General features: G+C 45.0%; 1 protein-coding gene across 3 annotated transcripts in view; it reads left to right on the top strand.

Moving 5' to 3' along the window:
• Window positions 1-733: 733 nt before the first annotated feature.
• The window catches only part of ARHGAP10 (Rho GTPase activating protein 10), a 327,164-nt gene continuing 304,957 nt past the window's right edge, over window positions 734-22,940 (top strand). For all 3 annotated transcript variants that reach the window (XM_079920745.1, XM_079920746.1, XM_079920744.1), the window contains exon 1: window positions 734-1,113. In XM_079920745.1, coding sequence (XP_079776871.1) covers window positions 960-1,113 — 154 coding nt within the window. In that variant the 5' untranslated portion in view covers window positions 734-959. The remainder of the gene's footprint in view (window positions 1,114-22,940) is intronic.

Here is a 22,940-nt window from a genome sequence, read left to right as displayed (position 1 = left end):
TTAGCATAATAAAGATCGACTCTACCTACCCAGGCAAATTTAATTTGCTGAATACAACAGAACCCTTCCGTGGTTTAGATACCTTCTCCCCTCCCCCCAAGTCGTTCAGTGTGGATACACAGAAGAGTAGGCTGCCCGGCCCATAAGAAAATGCACCCTACCCTTAAAAAGCTTTCAATCTAAAGCGGAGATTTATACGCATTTTACTTTAGATGGGGATCGAGAGTGGGGAAGAAAGAGCCATGGATGCGAGTCCATTCACAGCTCAGGGTCCGTCCCGGTTCCATGAGATAGTTGTCCATCGTTTCCCCTAGCAAGCCAGAGCTGAGTTAAGTCGCCCGGCTGCGGGGATTTACAGATGCTCTGAAGACGCCCCCTTCCTGGGCCCGGTCAAGTTCCCCGCTTCGGGGAGCCGACAGTGAGTCACCCCGAAGAAGGGCGCTAAGAAAAGGGGAGGCGCCCGCGCCCGGAGGAGAGCCGCGGGGCGAAATTCTAGATCGAGGAAGCCTCGGAAGGAAGAGGAGGGGCCACTGCGCGTGGGAAGAGAAGAGGCGTCTGGGGGGAGGAAGGGAGGGAAGGGAGAGAAGGAAGGAGGAAGGCGGAGGAAAGAGAAGGGGGCGAGCGGCTAGCGCGGGAGGGGGCTGGGCGGGAGGCGCCGGGGCGGGGCGGGCTCGCGCCTCCGGGAGGGCGTGCGGCGCGGGGGCCGGGCGGGGCGGGGCCGCGGCGCCCGAGTTTAGGCGGGGGCTGCCGGGATCGGAGCTCCGCCGGGATCTGAGCGCCGCATTCTCGCTCGCCTCGGCGGCGCTGCTCAGCGCGGCCGGGCTCACCTCCGCAGGGCATGTCTGCGCTGCTCTCGCCGCGCGCCTGGGACTGCTAGCTTCTCCGGCGCTTCCTGCGCGCGGGGCCCCGCACCTGGTACCGAAGCCCGGCTCGCGCTGTGCTCGCGGACCGCCGCCGTCATGGGGCTGCAGCCCCTGGAGTTCAGCGACTGCTACCTCGATAGCCCGTGGTTCCGGGAGAGGATCCGCGCCCACGAAGCAGAGCTGGAGAGGACCAACAAGTTCATCAAAGAGCTCATCAAGGACGGCAAGAACCTCATCGCGGCGACCAAAAGTAAGTGGGGGCGCGGGCGGGCTGCGGCGTGGCGAGGCCGGGAGGAGCCTCTCCCGGAGGGAGACCGACCGTCCGGTGCCCGGGGCCGGCAGCCGGAGGATTTGGAGATTGATCCGGGACCCGGAGGCCCCGGGGTCGTTCCTCCGCGGCTCCCCGAGCAGCCAGGGGCGAGTCCTCTTTCCCGTCCCTGCCCTGCGCGGCGGCCGGAGCCGGGAGCCGTGCGCGCGAGCGCGCCGCCCGCCAGCCCCGCTGCTCCGACCCGGCTCCTTGTGTTCCCCGCTGGACCCCCCCGGGGCAGGTTCTTTTACCCCCTAGAGCTTATCAGTGTCTCTCCCGAAACAGACACATAAGTTTCACGGGTCTTGTCAAGTTCTTTTGAGAGATCACGAGACTGGGAATTCTTTGAAAACCTGCTGGGTGTTGAATTGTTCAGAAGGCCCTTAAGCCGTACGCTTTCCGTGTCATTTTCGGATCGCCTGCGACAGTCTCGTCCCGGGTCCCTTACTGTGCTCAACCCGAAAGTCCACCTGGCGTTGTGCTGCCTTCCGCACATTCCTTCCCTCCTCCTGCGCCGAGGACGGTTCAAAGATTGGGGCTTGTGAGGCTGTGCAGACAGCCTGCCCTCCGGCCCGAGCGAGCACTGCCTGCAAGGAGGGAATTTCACCCCGGTCAAGCTTAATGCTTTCCTCCCCTCTCTTCCTCCATCTTTTAACTCGGAAGTGGCCACACAGGAGAACACAATTAATTAGTTGATTATCTGAAGAGTCTTTCTAGGAGGGAGGGGGCCTGAAATTCGTGTTGAAACACTAAGTTGGCTGGAAATGGGGAGACATTTGCTTGAGTGAGGAGCTGCGCAGCCTGACCACACCTGTAACCCATAGCCGGTTCTGAGGAAGCCTGTGAGTGCTCCCTTTTCCCAATTAAAAAGACCTACCCGTATAGCAGACTGGGAAAAATGCCCCGTGTCATCCCTCCCCCGCTTTTGCATTAAGGAAGATGAAAACATACTGAGCAGACTGTCTCAGGTACCCAGCCCAGTGCCTATTTGTTGAATGAATGAGTTGAAAGAAATACGTCTTCATGGGTAGAATTCAGTGAGCCAGCTCTGTAATTTTGGAAGCACGTCCCACGACTTCTCTGGATGTTGTCCGTGGTTTCTTTTGCCTCTGTGACCTCTTTGGTGTTGCAAAACGAGGACTGGGAATCACTTTGTTTGGGACATGTGATAGGTGGGCATATTTGGTTGGTGGCTCTCCAGTGCCTTGGCATTGGGTATGTGTGTTGGGATGGAGGTGGGGAAGGGCTGTAAATATGTAGGAGTGGAGAAAGGAGGAGGAGAGAAGGGTATGCGGTGCCTGTGTGTGTGTGTGTGTGTGTGTGTGCGCGTGCGAACGTGCATGCACATGCGTGTGGGTATGTGTGTGTAGTGAACATCTCCCTCTGTAGTTTGGTCTTAACTAGCGTCACTAGGTAGGGGAGTGCCCCTTCTCTCTTACTGGCTGTAGCAGCTCCCTCTGGGACATGGGGCATGAGGAGGGAGGCTTTGGTGTGGAGAGAGGTAGATGGCAAAGCCAGTTTGGCCACTGGTAGAAAGCTATTTATGTGACTGCATATTCGCTCTTCTGCCAACAGGACACATGCCCGGTGTTCCAGCAGCAGCTAGTGCATCTGGGGGGCCAGCTGTCAGCCTTCCCCTCCAGAATGTAGACTTTCTTGAGTTTACGAATTGGCTCCTTACTCCTTTTGATTCTTGTCCTTTACCATAGGAAACATAATTTATGCTCAAAGAAAATATCTTTTCTCATTGTGTGTAATTACCTTAAATTCTTTTCCAGAGGAGGACAGAGATACAGCTTTAGCTCACACGCTTGTGGCAAGTTAGGGGGACCTGGCCTTTGCCCAGCTTGCCCCGTACGTAAAGTTGACGTCCAGCTCCTATCAAGACTAAGAGTCCTGGACGTAAGTCAGGACACCTGGGTGTAATTAGCCTTCACTGTTAGAGCCTGGCTACAGGACAATTGGGCAGGTCATTTTTGTGTTCAGTTTTTCTTGTCCTACTTCTCAGAGGCATCAGTAAGATTCTGCAGTGTTTGGAAATGGCGTGATTAGGTCATTTGAAATTGCAGTCTAGGTCAGTCATTGGCCTAACCAGTCGAGCTTTTCTATAACAGCTGAGAAAAGCTCAAGAGGTCGAGGCGGGACCTGAGACCGAGGGGGAGCTACAGAAAGGAACAATCAGCTAGGTCAGACTGATTATATTTTCAGATGTTTTGTGCTTTGTTTTGCAAAAACGGCGTTTTGCGCATTTTCAGAATCTGCGTGTTTAAGTGATTTCTGCTTTTAATTGCCCTGTAAGATGCCTCCTCCATGCGCTAAATACATGTTGGATTTATATAACTTTGATGTCTTGATGCTTTAGTTTTTTTTTAAAATTTCTTAGTCGTTGGGGAATGCGTAGTCTCTGAAAATTATGAAAACATCCCTGCTACATTTCTAAATACACAACTGATGACCATATTGTTACTTCCGTGTAGAATGTCTTGATGCTTTGACTAATCCGCAGATATTTAAAGAAGTTGGAGGTGACTTCTGTGGGACCTGAAAGTTTATTGCCGAGTTCAATTATGTAGCGATCAGCAAATATTTAGCATCTACAGTTTGTTAAATATTGGGCTTGAGACACAAAGAGGAAAGAAGTTAGAGGCCCTTGTCCTTGAGGTTATTGTCCTATAGTTGAATTCAGTTCAATCTAGGGAACATGTTTGAACTGCTGCATGCATTGTGCTAAGTTCTTGAAGAAGTGAAGGATACACAGACACACATATTAAAAGATTCAGAAGATTCAGTGGCAAGGTTTCTAACTTTGACAGAAACAAGAGTATGTTGTAGGTTAGAGTGGAAGTTTGGGAACTCATTGGTGTTTTAAGGAAGGGATAGAACCTTGTAGAACCTTGTCAGATTGGAAACAGCTGAGAAGAAACCAGCGCCCCCCCCCCCCCCGCCCCCCTCCCCCACTCCCGCCACCGTGTCTGAAGAGGATGAGAAGACCAGTTTGGCTGGAATGGTGATGATTTCATTTGGGGGAGTAGAATGAGATTCATGGAAAGGTCAGTTTCAGATTGTGGAAGCCATAAAAGTGGGCTTGGAATGTGGGCTTTATCCTGTGGAGAATCACTGACATAATGGGAAAGAGGTGGTTTAGAGGCTGTGTATGGTATCTGTCTGTGTGTCAGGTGATTTTTGGAGATAGCGGTGGGGCTGGGGAGGGGCTGCGGAGCGCAGAGTCTGGGACCACTGATTTATGTGGTGGATTTGGAGATCATTCACTCAGTTCAGTGGAGTCTTTGTTTAAATGGTTTTATTAGCCCTTTTTCTTTTTTCACTCCTTTCCTAGAATAATCAGTGTCTTCTTTCAATACAGTTTAAACTTTTGTGAGCCTTTCGTAGGATGTCTATGTAGTTGCAGATGCTTATGATTCGTAGAAATGCATAGTCTGTTTACCAGAAACAGCAATAAGCTATATATACTTTTCTCATAAATTTTACAATTAGGTGTTCTTTTTCTTTTTTAATTTATTTAATTTATTTTAATTTTTGGCTGCGTTGAGTCTTCGTTGCTGCGCGTGGGCTTTCTCTAGTTGCAGAGAGTGGGGGCTACTCTTCATTGCAGCGCTTGGGCTTCATTGCGGTGGCTTCTTTTGTTGCAGAGCACGGGCTCTAGGCGCATGAGCTTCAGTAGTTGTGGCCTGTGGGCTCTAGAGCTGGCGGCTCAGTAGTTGTGGCTTAGTTGCTCTGCGGCATGTGGGATCTTCCCGGACCAGGGCTCGAACCCGTGTCCCCTGCATTGGCAGGCAGATTCTTAACCATTGCGCCACCAGGGAAGCCCCAATTAGGCATTCTTGAAAGAATATGTTCTGTTCTAGAGAAGGAGAAGGATGTTAGTGGTGGCCAGGACCAGAACTTGAGTCTTTCAAGTCTTGATACTTCTTTAGGCCTTGATGTTTAATGATTGTTGGCTTGTTTTTCTCAGGACAACATAAAAATTCCCTTTTTCTGTCTTTGTATTTATTGTTCCAGAAACATGGTTCACGTGGTAATTCCTTTTGGAGAAATTTCCCAGGTTGCTCTTGCATGGAAACATAGGGAGATTCGGATGACTTAAAAGAATTTCACTTTGTAAACTTCAGCCTTGGTCTCCATATCTGTGAAATGGGACTGTTGCATATAGCCTTGAGGATTGAACCACATGTGCCAAAGTGTTTTTATTTTATTTATTTATTTTTTTTGCGGTACGCGGGCCTCTCACTGTCGTGGCCTCTCCCGTTGCGGAGCACAGGCTCCGGACGCACAGGCTCAGCGGCCATGGCTCACGGGCCCAGCCGCTCCGCGGCATGTGGGATCTTCCCGGACCGGGGCACGAACCCGTGTCCCCTGCATCGGCAGGCGGACTCTCAACCACTGCGCCACCAGGGAAGCCCCCAAAGTGTTTTTAAAACACAAGTGTGAAGCGGTTGTGTAGGCTTTATTGTTTGCCCAGCTGATATTTTTTTCTGACAATCCAAATTTTGTTCAGGTGTCTACACTCTTTCCCAAGTGACTCATAGAAAGGTGATTAGGTATAATTCTGATTAGTCTGACTCAGTCGTTCTCAGTCCTGAGCATGGCTGACCGTTAGAATCACCTGGGGAGCTGTAAAAACCATGCAGTTGGGATTGAGAAACACTGAACTCTAACAACTCAGCAGGGTAAACCTATTTTCTGGGCTGGTAATTGGATAAATGAGGATGTATCTCAGTTCTGACCAGTGAGACATGATAGGAAGTCTGCTGGAGACTTTGGGAAAGGTTTTCTTTTGTGTGAGAGGAGACTTGTAAAATGGGTTCTAGACTCTTCTGTGATGTCTGGTTGTGTTGCCTGGAGCTGCTCCTGCCATCTTGGGACGGTGAGTGGAGCTCAAGGTAAGGACCATTGGAGCAGAGAGGTAACTGAATCTGGGTTTTTGATGCGGTCATGGAAGCCACAGATGGTTCTGTGCCTGAAGCCTACCTCTGCATAGCTTGTTAAATGACATAAGCCAGTTTGAGTTGGGTTTTCTGCTACTTTACACCCTAATTTTGTGGGGTTTTTTTGACTGCACCACGTGGCTTGTGGGGTCTTAGTTCCCCCACCAGGGTTTGAACCCGGGTCCTCGGCAGTGAAAGCGCAGAGTCCTAACCACTGGACTTCCAGGGAATTTCCAACATCCTAATTTTGATGGAGAGATATAATTGTAAATTTTGGGCTGATGCTTCGGTTAAGTGGAAGTTAGAGAGGCATGGAAGTGAAATGATATTTAAATTACAAATATAATTTTACCCCAGATGGACAAGAAGACTCATCTATATTCTTTGCCCCAAAGAAATTACTGTGGACCCCCTACATTTCAGGGCATCACTTGGGGGTAAGTCTTCAGCTCTCACTTGGGGTCTTACTAATGGGCTGGTCTCTAAAGCTAATGTAGATTTGCTGTGAAAAGATTTCCTATCTGGCTGGAACTGGGCTGTGGACCCAGAAGGGCTCTAAAAGCTTTCATTGCTTTACTCTCTGCAGGTGGTCCGTGTCTCCATTTAGAGTAGTTCCAATTGAGGGCCCTCCACCAGCCGACCCTGTCTGTATGGAACGTTTGCTGGGTCTGTGAGTCATCTGCTGTTGTGAGTTTTCCTGCTACATTGCCTTTTCCCTGCCCTCCCATCTACCGGGGTTCCTTTGACCACCTCCTCTTCACTCTGTTTTTGAGGCGGGGGGACCAGAAGCATTGTGGACTTCTGGAAGAGGGAGAAGGCCCAGGAGGAGGGCATTTTTGTGTTTTAACGTTTAACGTGGCTGATGAGACAGTGTAGTAGAGAAGATTAAGAGCGTGCTAAGGCGCTGCCTTTCATTCACACTGGAAACCTCAGTCACGTTGCTTAGCTTTTCTGTATCTGTGTTGTCCAACAGAAAATGGAGATAATGATACTGTCTGCCCTGTAGGGTTGCCAGTTGGGTTGAATGAGTTCATACGTGTAAAGCATTTCAAATACGCCCTCAAACGTGAGCAGTCATGATGTTCTAAATTGCAGGTATATGTTTTAATATGCAGGCCCTTTTCTTGCCTGAAAGAGGGTTGCTCTGGCCCAGCGGCTAGCGTCTAACTTTTTAGCGCTCATTACCCCTAAGAATGTATTTGTCCAAATCATCGTGACCAGTGACCAAGAAGAAAGACAAAGTGGTCAAAGTCTGGTAAGGCTTCGAAAGTTTAAATGTAGCTTAGTATGCTGGAAAATCTGGCAGGTAAGTGGATGAATCAAAACTAAGTGGTATCTTGGGAAAATACGTCCCAGAATTTGTTTCTGAGTCACAAAGATCTGAAGATGATGTGGAAGGTGTCACTAAGAATGTTGGAAATCTAGCCCAGCCGTCTGCAGCTGAGACTTGAACAGGCCTCTCATTCAGGGGATTGCTAAGAAAGCCAAAGAAGGCGGGGAGAGCTCTGACCAAGGAACTGGGATGACGTCGTCAGAGGCTGGAACCTGCAGATACTTAAAATTGCAATGATGCCTTTAGAAGGTATTCACTTAAGTGTTTAACTTGCAGGAGACCCTAACAACCTACTGGACAGTGCTTGTATTTGCTGTGGGAAATGTACCAGGAGAAACACAAGGCAGCCAGAGACCGCCCAAAAGAGTTGTTACGTAATCCTCCTATTTTCTGCAAAACGATACTCAGAGTCTCCTGGACAGATTCCCAAAGAAGCTGTTTTGAATTCTGACTCCAATAGCTATTTATCACCTTATGATTTTGTGTTTTTTTGGGAGGCAAGAATTATGAAGGAGGTAAAAATATTGGGTAGTCAGCTAGGTTACCGTAAGTCATGCTTAAGGTGATTGCTAACTGTATGTGGCAGTGAAAAGGTCAAGTGTTTACATCTGACCATAGTAACAGCTGGTGTCTTTTCTCACTTTTTAAAAGTTTGATGTTAGAAACGTAGCTATGAACACATTGCTTTATGGGACTCAGTATGGTCTTGCATTGCCTTTGATTCTACATCTTGTTTAGAGAAAACTCATTTAGTCAGGTTGGCTTTCCTTCAGGATTTGTAGGAGAGTGGTTAGAAATTTGTAGATAATAATTCTGATTAAGGGTGTCTTGGATGTTTTACTAGGTTACTTTTTAAAAAAATATTTTATTTCCTTCGTGGCACAGATCAGTATTTTATTTTATTTTAAAATTTTATTTGTTTTGGCTGCGTTGGGTCTTCGTTGCTGCACGGGAGCTTTCTTTAGTTGCAGCGAGCGGGGGCTACTCTTTGTTGTGGTGCACGGGCTTCTCACTGCGGTGGCTTCTCTTGTTGTGGGTTCTAGGTGTGCGGGCTTCAATAGTTGTGGTGCGCAGGCTAAGTAGTTGTGGCACGTGGGCTCAGTAGTTGTGGCTCGCAGGCTCTAGAGTGCAGGCTCAGTAGTTGTGGTGCACGGGCTTAGTTGCTCTGCGGCATGTGGGATCTTCCTGGACCAGGGATCAAACCAATGTCCCCTGCACTGGCAGGCGGATTCTTAACCACTGCGCCACCAGGGAAGTCCCTACTAGGTTACTTTTTTTTTTTTTTTTTTTTTTTTTTTTTTGCGGTACACGGGCCTCTCACTGTTGTGGCCTCTCCCGTTGCGGAGCACAGGCTCCGGACGCGCAGGCTCAGCGGCCATGGCTCACGGGCCCAGCCACTCCGCAGCATGTGGGATCTTCCCGGACCGGGGCACGAACCCATGTACCCTGCATCGGCAGGCGGACTCTCAACCACTGCGCCACCAGGGAAGCCCTAGGTTACTTTTAATGGAATTACATTTCAGAGACAAATAGGCAATCACAAACTACAATCGAAAAATGTTATTTAAAATGTATATGTTAATGATTTTAATAATAGCTAACTTTTATTTATTTTTATTTTAAATAAATTATTTATTTACTTTTGGCTGTGTTGGTTCTTCGTTGCTGTGCTCAGACTTTCTCTAGTTGTGGAGAGTGGGGGCTACTCTTCGTTGCGGTGGGCGGGCTTCTCATTGTGGTGGCTTCTCTTATTGCGGAGCACGGGCTCTAGGCGCGTGGGCTCAGTAGTTGTGGCTCACGGGCTTAGTTGCTCTGTGGCATGTGGGATCTTCCCGGACCAGGGCTCGAACCTGTGTCCCCTGCATTGGCAGGTGGATTCTTAACCACTGCGCCACCAAGAAAGTCCCAGCTAACTTTTATTAAGCATTTACAGTTTGCTTTACTTCGTGGTAAATTCTATTATTTAATGTGAAGACTTCCTTATTGAGGTATGTTGTCATTTACCCCATGTTACAGATTTGGAAACTGAATTTAGAGAGGTTAGCAGCTTGTTCCAGTCACACAGTTTGTCAGTGGTGGAGCTGGAACGAAAACCCACATTTGTCTGACTGCAAAACCCTTAACCACAACAGTAAGCTGTCCCTGTAAAGAGGTGTAAGTGCGTTCTTCTGTTAGGGGATGTTATTACGATAAATCCTGGTTATCTGGCAAGTGTGTACATTTCACAGTCTGGTTAGGAGACTATTCTTGTTAGCTCAGCCCAAGGACCATGATTGAAAATTTAAGGCCACCTGGGATGGTTACTGTAAATAAAACTGATTATTAATTTGTGCAGTAAGTGTAGATATTCAGAGATTGGATTGATTTAGGATGAATTACTAGATGCAGACGTCCACTCAAAAAAGTATGATTTCCTGGGCTTCCCTGGTGGCGCAGTGGTTGAGCGTCTGCCTGCCAATGCAGGGGACACGGGTTCGTGCCCTGGTCTGGGAGGATCCCACATGCCGTGCAGCAACTAGGCCCGTGAGTCACCACTACTGAGCCTGCGCGTCTGGAGCCTGTGCTCCGCAACAAGAGAGGCCACGACGGTGAGAGGCCTGTGCACCGCGATGAAGAGTGGCCCCCGCTCGCTGCAACTAGAGAAAGCCCTCGAGTGGAAACGAAGACCCAACACAGCCAAAAATAAATAAAATTAATTAATTTAAAAAAAAAAAAAAAGTATGATTTCCTTCCTTCAGTCTCTCTCTTTTTTTTTTTCTTTTTTAGTTCCCCAACCACAGATGAAACCATGCCCCCTGCAGTGGAAGCATGGAGTCTTAACTGCTGGACCGCCAGGGAAGTCCCCTCTCTTCCTGTCTCTTAATCTTCATCTCTCCCCCTCTCTTAGTGTCTCTTTTACTCTCCATCCCTCATCCCACCCTTTAGAAGAGTAAATTTTAATTTTGTTTTCGTAATTTCGTATTAGGCTTTTTCCTCTACAGAAAATTTGAGTTGTTTTAGAACTATAAACCAATACAAAGAATCTCATGATCATCTCTGTATTTGCCTCTCAGCTTAGAAATAAAAGCTTCCTGTCTGCCTCTTCCCAATGGCACCCTTTCTAATAGAGAACCTGTTCTTTTCCCCAAGAGGTGCAACTGTCTCAAATCTGGTGTATATTATTCCCAGACATTTTAATACATCTGTACACATTCCTGAATAATAGATAGTATGTTTTGCATGGTTTTAGACTTTAATGGATTCATATACTATTTGTTTTTCTGCAGTTTCTTTTCTTCCCTCAAGATACTTGTGAGATTTATCCATGTGGACACATGTAGCTCAATTTCATTGAGTTCAACCTCTTTTTCTTACAGGTGGCATTTGAAAAGACTTGGTTAATTGTTGGTATGTAGATGTTATATAAAGAACTTAAGATGTTTTATGATGTACCTTATTTCCATGCATTTTTGGATTGTGAAACAATATAGAGAGTTTATTCAATATAAAAGCCTTATAATTAATTTTATAAACTTTAAAACACTAGCTTTGACAACAATCTATAGATAACGAATCCATAAATTTTAAAGACATTTAATAAAAGTTCTGTTTGATATTTAACGTTATCAGCTTGGCATGGATAATCAGACCAAACGAGTTTAACTTTCAGGATTGGAAGAAATAAGTGGTCTGAGTCACAAAAAATCTTCAAGGGCCTTTTTGCCTCATTGAAATGAGATTTCCAGTGTTAGCGTATAGAGAAGAAAATGATATCTTCATAGACACAGTGCTAGTGAAGCACTCTGGAAGCCGTCAGTCTAGATAGGTCAGATGAGCATGACTTTTAGGCAGGGATTGGTTGGTATTTTGTGATAGGCTTCTATGCAAACAGCCTGTTGATTTCATTACCCTAATGTAGGAACATAATTTATAGACTTGCCAAGGGGATGCTTTTGTAATGAGAAAGCCTTGACACCCTTCTCTTTAAACAAACAGGCAGGCACACTGAAAAACCCCTGACGCTTTACATTCGAAGGGCAGGCATCTCTCTAAGGTCCAAGATCTGCTGGGACCACTGCTGGATGCTAGGCCTGCCTCCCTGGTCAGACCAGAATTCCCTCCCTGTGTTTCCTGAGGAAGCTGTTAATCCTATGCCACTAGATATTTCAACGGGGAGTATGGGTTCTTCTTCGTTGCCCGGTTCACCGCAGGCACTGTCTGCCCTTGGATCCCGAGGTCCCATCATCGTCTGGTAGTGAGTCATGATGAGGTGTGTGGCTGAAGGAAAAATCAGTTTGGCTGGGAGATGTCACCTCTGGTCTGAATATTTAAGACTCTCTTAAAAAAATTTTTTTTTTTTTTTTTAATCTCTGACTATAAAGTTAGCTGCTTCACTTATTAGGTGACCTTGGGCAAGTTACTGAAACCATCAGTGGCTAATTTTCTGTTTCTTTGTTAGTAAAATGGAGATACTTAGAACTCTGTCTCAAGGGGTAGTGGTATTTAATTCTCATGTTACTTACTAGAAGATCTTAGAACTCTCCCTGGCCCATGGTAGGTGCTATAATTATCATCATCACCACCACCACCATCATCGTTGTCGGAAGAGCACTGTCCTGGCTTCCTTTGGTTGAATTTGGGTACAGCTGTGGCTTTACCCGTAGTGACAGTAGGAGTAATCTGTGAACGTGTGTTCTTGCCTCTCTTTGAAGCGAACCATATTTTGAAGTGCAGGGATGGTGTAGGCCTCTCATTTATTAAACAGGAGAAACCATCTGTAGAAATCCAGCATATTACTGAAGATCTTTGCTTGAAAGTTTTGGAAACAAAGCCAAAAAAAGCACAAGGGAGCAGAGTGTCGTTGACGTGTTGTTACTTGTATTTGAGAATCTGGTAGATAGTACTTCTGTCACTGTGACGGATAGTTTTGTTTTTCTTTTGTGAAATGCAGGTCAAAGGCAGCACAGCCAAAATATTAAAGATCATGGTCTTTGAAGTTACATCTACTTCCTGTGTGACCTTGGGCAACTTGCTTAACTTCTTTGTGCCTTAATTTCCTTGTCTGTGAAATGTGGATAGTAATTTTATCTCCCTGAATGTTGCTAAGATTAAATTAGTTATTTGTAAAGCACTTAAGAAAACAGCCTGATCCATAGTGAGCCCTATATGTGTTTGTTAAGTCTTGGAAAAAAATTTGTAAAAATCTGTTTACTATATAGTCTTCACTGTGATAATCTCCTGTACGACAGTGGGGGAGAGGTGTCATCCCAAGTCATTGAACTCGACCTATTGTTGAGTTGCTAGAGTATTAGCAGTGAAAAGAGACCTTTTATATCTCCGTGCAGAAGTTAGAGTTCTAATGGGGAGAGACAGATTAATTAAGCACTGTCATTCACACCCCTGAGTGAGAATGGAGAATGGGATGCTATGGCTGGTAGTTAACAGGACTAATTAGTTGAGGGAGTCAAGGACAACTTCAAGAAATTGGTAATTTCTGTGGGACTTCCCTGGCCGTCCAGTGGTTAAGACTCCGGGTTTCCAGTGCAGGGGGCGCGAATTCGATCCCTGATCAGGGAGCTAAGATCCTGCGTACCGCGCGGCATGGCCAAAAAAAAAAAAAAATCTGAGACCAGAAGGAAGTCTAGGAGCTCTCCGCGCTGAGGGTAAAGATGCCCCGAGCACAGTGAAATGCACGCGGGAGGTTGTGGAGACCAGAGCCAGAACATGTGTGGTTGCAGGAGCTGCACAGATGGGTCTGGGCGGGAAGAGGGGGCTCCAGAGCGAGCAGGCGCAGTGTTGGGAAGCCCTGGTGAGGCCCACCTCAGGGTCAGGGACTTCAGAATGTATTCAAAGCTCGGTGGGAAGCCATGGCGACATTTTGAGCAGGGGGTTGGCATCATGTGAGTCACATTTGAGAAAGGCTTCCCAGACTGCGGTTGGGAGAATGGATTTGAGGACAGCAGGCCTGGAGGGTGGGTCCTCACTGACCCAGGCCACAGACTTGGGTGGAAAAGGCAGATTCTCCAGGAGTCAGGATTCAGAGGCTGCGGGCTTTGGTGGGTGCTTGGGTGTAGGGGCCGACGAAGGAGGTGTCCAAGACGGTTCCTGGCCTGGGCGGAGAGCGCTGGGCGCTGAGGTAGTCCAGCCAGAGGAACGGGTTTCATGGGAGTGAAGATGTGTTTTTGGTTTGGCCTGTGTGGAGGCGGAGGTGCTTCTGGGCTACCCAGTGGATGTGTTCGGGAGTTTGTTTCTTTTACGGGTGGAGTTTGTTTCTTTTACGAGTGTGTACTGCACAACAGGGAACAGAGCTGAAGATTCTGGAGACAAAGCACAGAGATAGGAAATGACACCAGGCAGCTGGGTAGCAAACCAGCTGGAGAGAAAATGTAGAGGAAGAGGCAGGGTGGCTCAGGGCAGATCTTGGAGAGCAGAACTTTTAAGGGATGGGTAGAAGAAGAGGTTGATAAAGAGATTTGACAGCGGTAGCCATTGAGAGGGAGGGAGGGGGGCGGTGGGAAAGCCCCAAGAGGGTTTCACAAGTTAAGGAGAAAGATTGTTTCAGAAAGTAGGAGGGAGCAGACAAGGTCATGCTACAGAGAAGTCAGGTCCCAGGAGTCCAGATGACACTGCGTTAGCAAGACAGTGTCATTGGCACTCCTATATATAAAATAGGTTACTAATAAGTACTGTATAGCACGGGGAACTCTACTCAATACTCTGTAATGGCCTATATGGGAAAAGAAGAAAAAGAAAGAGTGGATATATGTATATGTATAACTGATTCACTTTGCTGTACAGCAGAAACTAACACAACGTTGTAAGTCAACTGTATGCCAATAAAAATTAAAACAAAACGAAACAACAACAAAAAGACAGTGTCATGGGTAATGAGTGGGAGATGAGTTTGTGGCACGGCAGGGATGGGAGCCTGATGGCACAGGGTGGAGAAGAGGGTGCCTGGAAAATACATGAGCCTGTGGTGCAGGCATTTCTCCCAAGCTGTTGGCTAATTGGTGAGATTTGAACACGCCGATTTAAGTGTCCAACAGAGAGGAAGAGGTGGAAGATTCAGGGAATATTCTAGCATACACAGGGCTTCTGAATAGCATAGAAGGTGGGATTCAGATTCCAGGTGGAGGGGGGCAAGACACATCTACTTCAGTAACTGAAGGGGTGGAAAGGATGGGTGCACACCCGGGTCCATTTGTAGCTTTGTGTCAGGACATTGAGGAAATGAGGAACCGATGGATTTATTTCGTCTGTGAGGTAGACAGCAAGGTGGTTTTCAGTAATGAATTCTGTTTTAATTTCTCCCTTACCACATTCTTTTTCCGCTTAATAAGTAATACATGACTTGTAAAAGTTTTGTCTGTTTGAATCGGGTGGGATGGAATATAGATGTTGAAAGAGAAGAAGTGGTGAGAGGTGAGTGGGGAGAAAAAGTAGGAATAAAATGTCTGGAAAAACAGACTTGGGACTTCCGTGGTGGTCCAGCGGTTAAGACTCCACGCTTCCACTGCAGGGGGCGCAGGTTCGATCCCTGGTCGGGGAACTAGGATCCCACATGCTGCATGGCATGCCCCCCCGCAGTTAAAAAAAAAAAACCCAATAAACAAAAAGCAGTCCTCAAGACACCAAGACATGTGTCTATTTCAGAGTTTGTTCTGCTGGTACTTCAGGTCGAATGCTTTATTCAAACAATCTTTAATCTTGGTTTAAAAAAAATATTCAATGAAGATGGCTTTTTTTCTTTTTCACTGAGGGACCCTGCTGATGTTTCGGTTTGCTCTCAGTGGAATTGTGCTGGTTCTCTTTGGATGTTTGTAAAGAAGAAGTTTCTCTTGGCAACATCGGAGAAGAGATTCCAGGACTTCAGGTTCAGAAGAGAACCTGTAAGAGTTAAAGGCGTAGCCATTATCAGTGATCTAAACCAGAGGTCCCCAGCCTTTTTGGCACCAGGGACCGGTTTCGTGGAAGACAGTTTTTCCACGACGGGGGCGGGGATGGTTTTGGGATGACTGAAGCACATTACACTTATTGTGCGCTTTCTTTCTATTATTATATTGTAATATATAATGAAATAATTATACAATTCACCATAATGCCGACAGGAGGCGGAGCTCAGGCGATAATGCGAGCGATGGGGAGCGGCTGTAAATACGATGAAGCTTCACTCGCTTGCCCGCTGCTCACTTCTTGCTGTGTGGCCCGGTTCCTAACAGGCCACAGACCAGTACGGGTCCATGGTCCAAGGGTTGGGGACCCCTGCACTAAACATATAATATCTTTTCTTCCTCTTTTCTAGCTAACTACTTAGTTAGGTTCCAACTAGTTTAAGAAACAATTCATGGCCGTCCTCTTCCCTCTGGCTCCGGATGCACTGGCTGTGAGCACGTGGCACCTTCAAGGACGGGAAGCATGCAGACTTTCAAGTTCTTCACTGGGAGAGAGATTCTAGGACTTAGCAGAGGAGTTCATAGCCTGTGTCGCTACAGCTAGAGTTGGTGGCCTGTTCTTGTGGAAAGCAATAGGACAGGGTTCAGACTAATTCTGGGTTTTTTTTTTTTTTTTGGCAGTTCAGATTTTGGCATAAGATATCCTGCATATCCTCATGCATTGCCTTCAGTTGCAAGTGAGAGAAACCCAACTAAAACTAGTTGAAGCAAAAAAGAGACTTTCTGGCTTGCGTGAGTGAAGTCTTGGGAGTGGGGTTTCTTTGGCTACACTGGCATCCAAGGGTTCAAGCGATGTCATCAGGTCTCTCTTTTTGCATCGCTAGCGTTTCCTGCAATTGGCTTGACCCCGATGGGCACTCTTTCCACAGTGGCGATAGCTTAAGTTTACTTACATCTTTCTCATTGCTCTGGGGATTCCAGAGAACAGTGACTCCTTTTCCTTAGAGCAGTTGTTCTCAATCAGATGGTTTTGTGATGTCCTGGAGACACTTTTGGTTGTCATAATTGGGAGGTGCTGCTGGCATCTAGTGGGTAGAGGCCAACGTTGCCATGTGACTGAACACCCTACGGTGCACAGGACCAGACACCGCACCCCACCCCCCACCCCGCAACCTCCCAAGAACGATCTAGCTCAGAGCTAATTGCACTAAGGCTGAGAAACCCTGCCTTAGACATAGAAACACCACATAGTTTAGGTCAGAATACTTTGGGGGGTAAAATTACGCTGGGACCACAGGCATAAACTGGTCTTGTCCTGGGTGAACCGGAACAGGTGGCTGCCCTCTCTGAAGGCCCATCAGTCCTGGGTCACTTGTTCAGCCTGGACCCATCACTGAGTGTGGCAGATGGGATGCCTTGGCCAGCCTGAATTGCATGCCTACCACGGGGGAGAAGCAGGTGACAAGTGATGTCTGCCTCACCGGAACGCCAAGGGTCCCAACAAGGGATGTGCAGAGCATAGAATAAAGCTGTCTAGCGTGCAAGAGAAGGTGCATTTTTTTTGAAGCTTCCTCTAAGTTCTTTTTTTAAAAAAATAGTTATTATTTATTTGTTTTTATTGTAGTTTTACAATGTTGTGTTTGTTTCAGGTGTACAGCAAAGTGTTTCAGTTTTTCATTTTTTTCTTTTTATTGGAGTACAGTTGCTTTACAATGTTGTATTTCGATTCTTTTCCCTTATAGGTTATTACAAAATACTGAGTATAGTTCCCTGTGCTATACAGTAGGTCCTTGTTGGGAACACGGATTTCGGAAAGCAGCTTTACTAGACCTGTTTTTGTCTGGGCCTAGGGGCCACATGTGGCAAAGGACTGTGAGATTAGCGAGTCAAGATAAGGAAGCCTTCTCTTTTTTCCTGTTGTTCGGTTGATTCATTTTAACCAAAATGGAGAAGGAGGGGAGAGGTGAGAGGGTGGAAGGGAAGACTCTGGTCTGCGCAGCTCGTCTGGATACAACATCGAGGTTGTTGATTCACTGCAGTGCTTAGTGTCTGTGCCGTCCGGTATTTAACCTCTGAGCTATGGAGTAGCTCAGACGCTTGTGATCATTGTGGAAAAAGCTGGAAGTAGTTAACGTTTATAACATCTTAACTTGTTAGAGTTCAAGAAAATGTTTTAAAAACGAAATAGTGATTTTATGGCTTCATTTAGATTTCTGACAGTGTTCCTGTTTAATTTTGGAGAAATATTCTTAAGAAAAACTGATCCTTGTGAGTGTAATTCATCTGGCAGAGTGGATTGAGTAATTTTATGTTCTTTTTCCTTTTAAACAAACAAAATATTTGAACAGAAATGAGAGCAGATTTAAAAAATTTCTAATTTTCTATATACCTGGCTTGATTTTAAGTTTGAAATCAATTGAGAAATCCTATAAGCACCTAGAAGAGTTGTCCAAATAAGTTTATTTTCTTCTGAAATTGTATGATAGTCCCTGGAAATGCTTTCCTTGTCTCTGTTTTATTGTGTATGCTGGATAGTATCAAAAGCAAGGATTCAAAAGTAGGTAAGTGACCTGTTTGGACTGTTTTCTTTTAATTCATACTGTAGGGGAATTGAGATGGTTAAATTAAATACTTATGATGTGAGCTCTGAAATCTTTTAGAATTGACTGCTAGGTCTTAATTGATATTGTCTAAAAGGCTTGCAAATTAACCTGGTAATGAGCAGTCCTATGTCCAGAAACCGGATGTATCACTTAACCACAGCTAAGTTTTTTTGTTGCTGTTGCTATACGATGGTTCAGTGCCTTTTGGCAGTGTCTACAGGGTGTCTGTAGGACTGATTTATCTTGACAGTCATCGGACCAAAAAGGTTTTAAAAAGTGCTTCTTTGTCCAGGGAACAAAGAGGCAACTTTAGTAAAGACCTTCACGTTTTGTGACTTCGAAGCTTTCATTTCCCAAAGCTTTAAAGCTGAAAGTAGAGCTTTGAGTAAACACACTTCCTCAGTTTAATGTCTGCAGCGAGAGCACAGCAGAAGAGTGGAGAGGGAGTCGGGTCCATGGTGGCAGCTGGTGCATCAGTGAGCATTTGACCTTTGGAGGGCACCTTGGAGTGAAGCCTGCTAGATTGTGGCATGGTGAACCCAAACCCAGAGTTTATATTAGGAAGAAAATTTAGAATGGAGTGGAATGCACATTCAGCTCTGTGGGCTTACGTGTGTGTGTGTGTGTGTGTGTGTAATCTAATCACACTTTAGATGTAACTAAACCATGTGTATTATTTAAGAAGCATCAGTGATGATTCCTTTAAAGTGTAAAGTCATCTCTCAACCTATTTTTTTGTGTATGTGAATATCCATTTAATTTTTTTCCTTATATTATTGAAATATTAGTTGACATATAATGTTTCAGGTATACAACAAAGTGATTGTTATATCAGATTCTTTTCCACTATCGGTTATGACAAGATACTGAATATAGTTCCCTGTGCTACACAGTAAATCCTTGTTGTCTACCTATTTTATATATAGTAGCGTGTATCTGTTAATCTCATACTCCCAACTTATCCCACCCCCTTCCCCTTTGGTAACCATAAGTTTGTTTTTGATGTCTGTGAGTCTATTTCTATTTTGTATATAAGTTCATTTGTATCCTTTTTTTAGATTCCACATATAAGTGATATATGATTATCTTTCTCTGTCTGACTTAATTCACTTACATGATAATCTCTGGGTCCATCCTTGTTGCTGCAAATGGCATTATTTCATTCTTTCTTTATGGTTGAGTAGTATTCCATTGTATACATATACCACATCTTCTTTTTCCATTCCTCTGTTGATGGACATTCAGCTTGTTTCTCTGTCTTGGCTATTGTAAACAGTGTGTGAATATCCATTTTTCTGTCTTGGATTTGGTTAAATGAAGGTGCATATAAAATATCTTCAATCTGAAACAGCAATGAGTAGATTACTACAATCTCAAATTAGAAGTGTTAGATTTTATTTTCATTTGCCTCATAATCTACTTATAAGTTTAGCTGTTGGTAAACATTATCTGAGATGTCCTAACACAAAGTTTAAGTTTCCTAGAAGTCATGATAATAATAGTGGTTGTCGTAGAAGTAGCAGTTAATAGGGTTTTAAAAATTTTTATTATTTTTTTTAAACCATGTAAGGGGACAAACCTTTACATTAATTAGCATTGACTTCTCACAACCGTTCTATCTGGTAATTACTCTGACAGGACACACCATTTTGCAGTTTAGGAACCTGGGTTTAGGTCGGTTAAGTTCTTGCCCAAAGGGCACTTGCCTGGAAAGCTGTGTGGCCCCCGCCTGTTTCACACTCTGAAGCCTTTAGTTTTCTAGAAGAGCATATATGATTGCCATTGATACCGTATGTATTTCACAAGCTTTGTTTGTGGTAGTATCTTGTGTAAAGCCATGGGGGAGGGTGTTATGTCTGTAGAGCGTACTTTAGGAAATTTAAAAATTTTCCATGCAGGTGATAGAAACTTCCTTTAAGCTATTAAAAGTCACAGGAAAGGAAGTCATTTTCAGATGATCTGGAATAGTGGCTGTATGATTCTACTTGTATTGCACAAAATGAAAAAGAGCGCTGTTGCTTGCTTTTTAGCCAAAGCAGAATTTAAAGAGTAACGTCATTGTTAACGATCCAGAGGGCTCATTGGGTTTGAATGGTGCTGACAGCTTGTTATGCCATTTTCAGCCTCCATGTCTTGTCACTGATAGGCAAAGGCCTGTAGGATTTCTCTCTTTAAAGGAAAACACTTTCCTTTGTTTTGCGGAACGGATGCTTTGCTGTCAATGTCAGTTTGGACCCTTGCTTAAATTTGCTGCTTATTTTATGTCCCCAAACCGTACTGCCGTTTAATTTTCTTCGCAAATAGCCATTCCCTTTCTCTCTAGATGTATTTTCATTCTTTCTGCTGATGATATTCTGAATCTATTTACCGTGAAATGAATTTTCTCCTGGTTTACCCATGAGCGACTTGCTATCCAGAAGGTTAAGAATTTCGCCCAAAGTCATATGGCGAAGGCAGAGACAGTGTTAATGAAGACATTGTAGTTAGGTTTAAAATATTTCAGATTCTGTGTGATCTTGAATTTAGTAAACCTCAGTTCCCATGTAGAAAGCTGGAACTTAAGTCCTGCAGTGCTGACTCCCATGGAGCGGGAACCAATGCCCAGGCCTCCTACTCTACAGCTGAGGAAACATGCCCCACGTGTCCGCCTAGATACCTGCTCTGTCCCGTCTGTTGGTTTCATGAAGCTCATTTGGTAGTGTTGAGTCTACATTGAAGTCATTTTTCTTATCTGTATGTTTGCAGCATTAATGAACAAGTAATGAGGAAATCCTATGTAAAGGGTGACTTTTTTTTTTCCCCTTTGGAAACCAACTGTTTTCATGATGCTCACATCATGTTCATGTTCATCAAAAATTTAGATCCGGAGGAGAGAAAATACAAGGTCGAAGATCGTTACAACAGGCCAACAAGTTCTTCAAAGTAGGAGGCTTGGAATAAAGCCAATTCTGGTCCCTCTGATAGAGTCCTTATAAAAGTTCCTGGCTTGACTTTCACTGTCAAGTATTTTGCACATATTAATTATGCTTATGTGTCCTTCCATTGAGATAAGTGGTACTGTTCCCAATTCTCTGATTTATAGGTGTGCATAAACTAACTTAGTCCCAAAGGAAGCTATGATTCCATACTAAGCTTACCCCAATAATATATGCTGGTTTTTTAAAACATCTTTATTGGAGTATAATTGCTTTACAATGGTGTGTTAATTTCTGCTGTATAACAAAGTGAATCAGCTATACATATACGTATATCCCCATATCCCCTCCCTCTTGAGCCTCCCTCCCACCCTCCCTATCCCACCCCTCTAGGTGGTCACAAAGCACCGAGCTGATGTCCCTGTGCTATGCGACTGCTTCCCACTAGCTGTCTGTTTTACATTTGGTAGTGTATATATGTCAGTGCCACTCTCTCTCTTCGTTCCAGCTTACCCTTCCCCCTCCCCGTGTCCTCAAGTCCATTCTCTATGTCTGTGTCTTTATTCCTGTCCTGCCCCTAGGTTCATCAGAACCATTTTTTTTTTTTTTTAGATTCCATGTATATGTGTTAGCATACAGTATTTGCAGCACTATTCACAATAGCCAGGACATGGAAGCAACCTAAGTGTCCATCGACAGATGAATGGATAAAGAAGATCTGGCACATATATACGATGGAATATTACTCAGCCATAAAATGAAACGAAATTGAGTTATTTGTAGTGAGGTGGATGGACCTAGAGTCTGTCATACAGAGTGAAGTCAGAAAGAGAAAAACAAATACATGCTGTTTTTGATCTGAGATTCATAAGGCCGTTTGAAGCAGATCCTCAGCCCTCAACCATTTAATCATTCCCATGAGTAAGAGCGTATCCTCCTGACACCTCCTTTGAAGGTGAAGTAGAGAAATTAATGAGTTGGATAGAGATGATGTGACATTGTTTTGTGGTTGGGACATCCATTCGTCTGCTACGACTGGTCCTAATAAAGCCTGAACATTCCTAAAAATGTCCTGCCCCTCACCTTGCTCCTGTTCCGCATTTCAGTAGACGCTCAGCCCCTTGAGGGCGTTGTCTGATTTGGGTCCCCAACTAGTGCCAAGGACTGTGCCTGGCTCTCAGGTTTTGGATTCATACTTGCTGTGTGGATTCCTGTCTGGCTCCTGGCATGTTGGAAGCCCTTGAAGTGCAGAGGTTGGATGATACCAGTAGAGAAGCAGATGCGATTGTGAGAATCCAGGGCCTCTGATGGCTGCCCTGTCTCCGAGCTGCTGATGGAAGGCGGGAAGGGCCTTTTGTAACTTTGGACTACCATCTCCCATCTCAGCTCCTCCGCAGATTCCCGCCAGGATGCTTTACATCTGATGAACACAGTCAGAATCAGACCTCTCGGGAGGTGAAAGTGGCTGGAGTCTGGTTAGAAGGTTGTTTTGGCCTGAGTTGAGTTGATAAAATTTTCAAAGCATGAAGAGAGGCCTGGGAGGAGTTAGGGTACATTTGGGACAGCATTCAAATTCTGTTCAGGGTCCCAGACTGCCGCCACATGGAAAGAAAAGCTCAAGAGTTGTTAGTAGTTTATTTCTTTTGGCTGACTTTCTATTGTCATTCCTTAATGACTGTTTATATTTAATATGCTGCAAGTTGTATATAAGTTTCTGTTTAGTCTGTCTCTGTATAGAGATAAATAGCGTAGGTGAATTTTCTCTGTTGTACGTGAGTAAAGAAGGGTGTTAATGTTTCATTTGTTTCACATCAAGCAAAATAACAGGACAAAGACAAGTAAAAATAGTGATGTGGCTACACAGTCAAGTTGTACTTCTTTTATTAGATTTAATAGAACGAGGTCCCTGAAGGAATGTTGAAATCTGTTCAGAATAATAACTCCAAAACGTTCCCAAGCAGTAACGATAAAATACAAGGAATCGTATTATTGATGCAAAACCAGAGCTGTGATATTAGAAGTCCTTGTTATCTTAAGAAGAACAAAATGTCATGTTTTTCCTTATTAAAATTTTTTTCTTACATAACCAGCTCTGTGAT

This window comes from Stenella coeruleoalba (assembly GCF_951394435.1).
Source record: "Stenella coeruleoalba genome assembly, chromosome: 4".
Classification (NCBI taxonomy): domain Eukaryota; kingdom Metazoa; phylum Chordata; class Mammalia; order Artiodactyla; family Delphinidae; genus Stenella; species Stenella coeruleoalba.
This window is presented reverse-complemented; position numbering and strand designations above follow the sequence as displayed.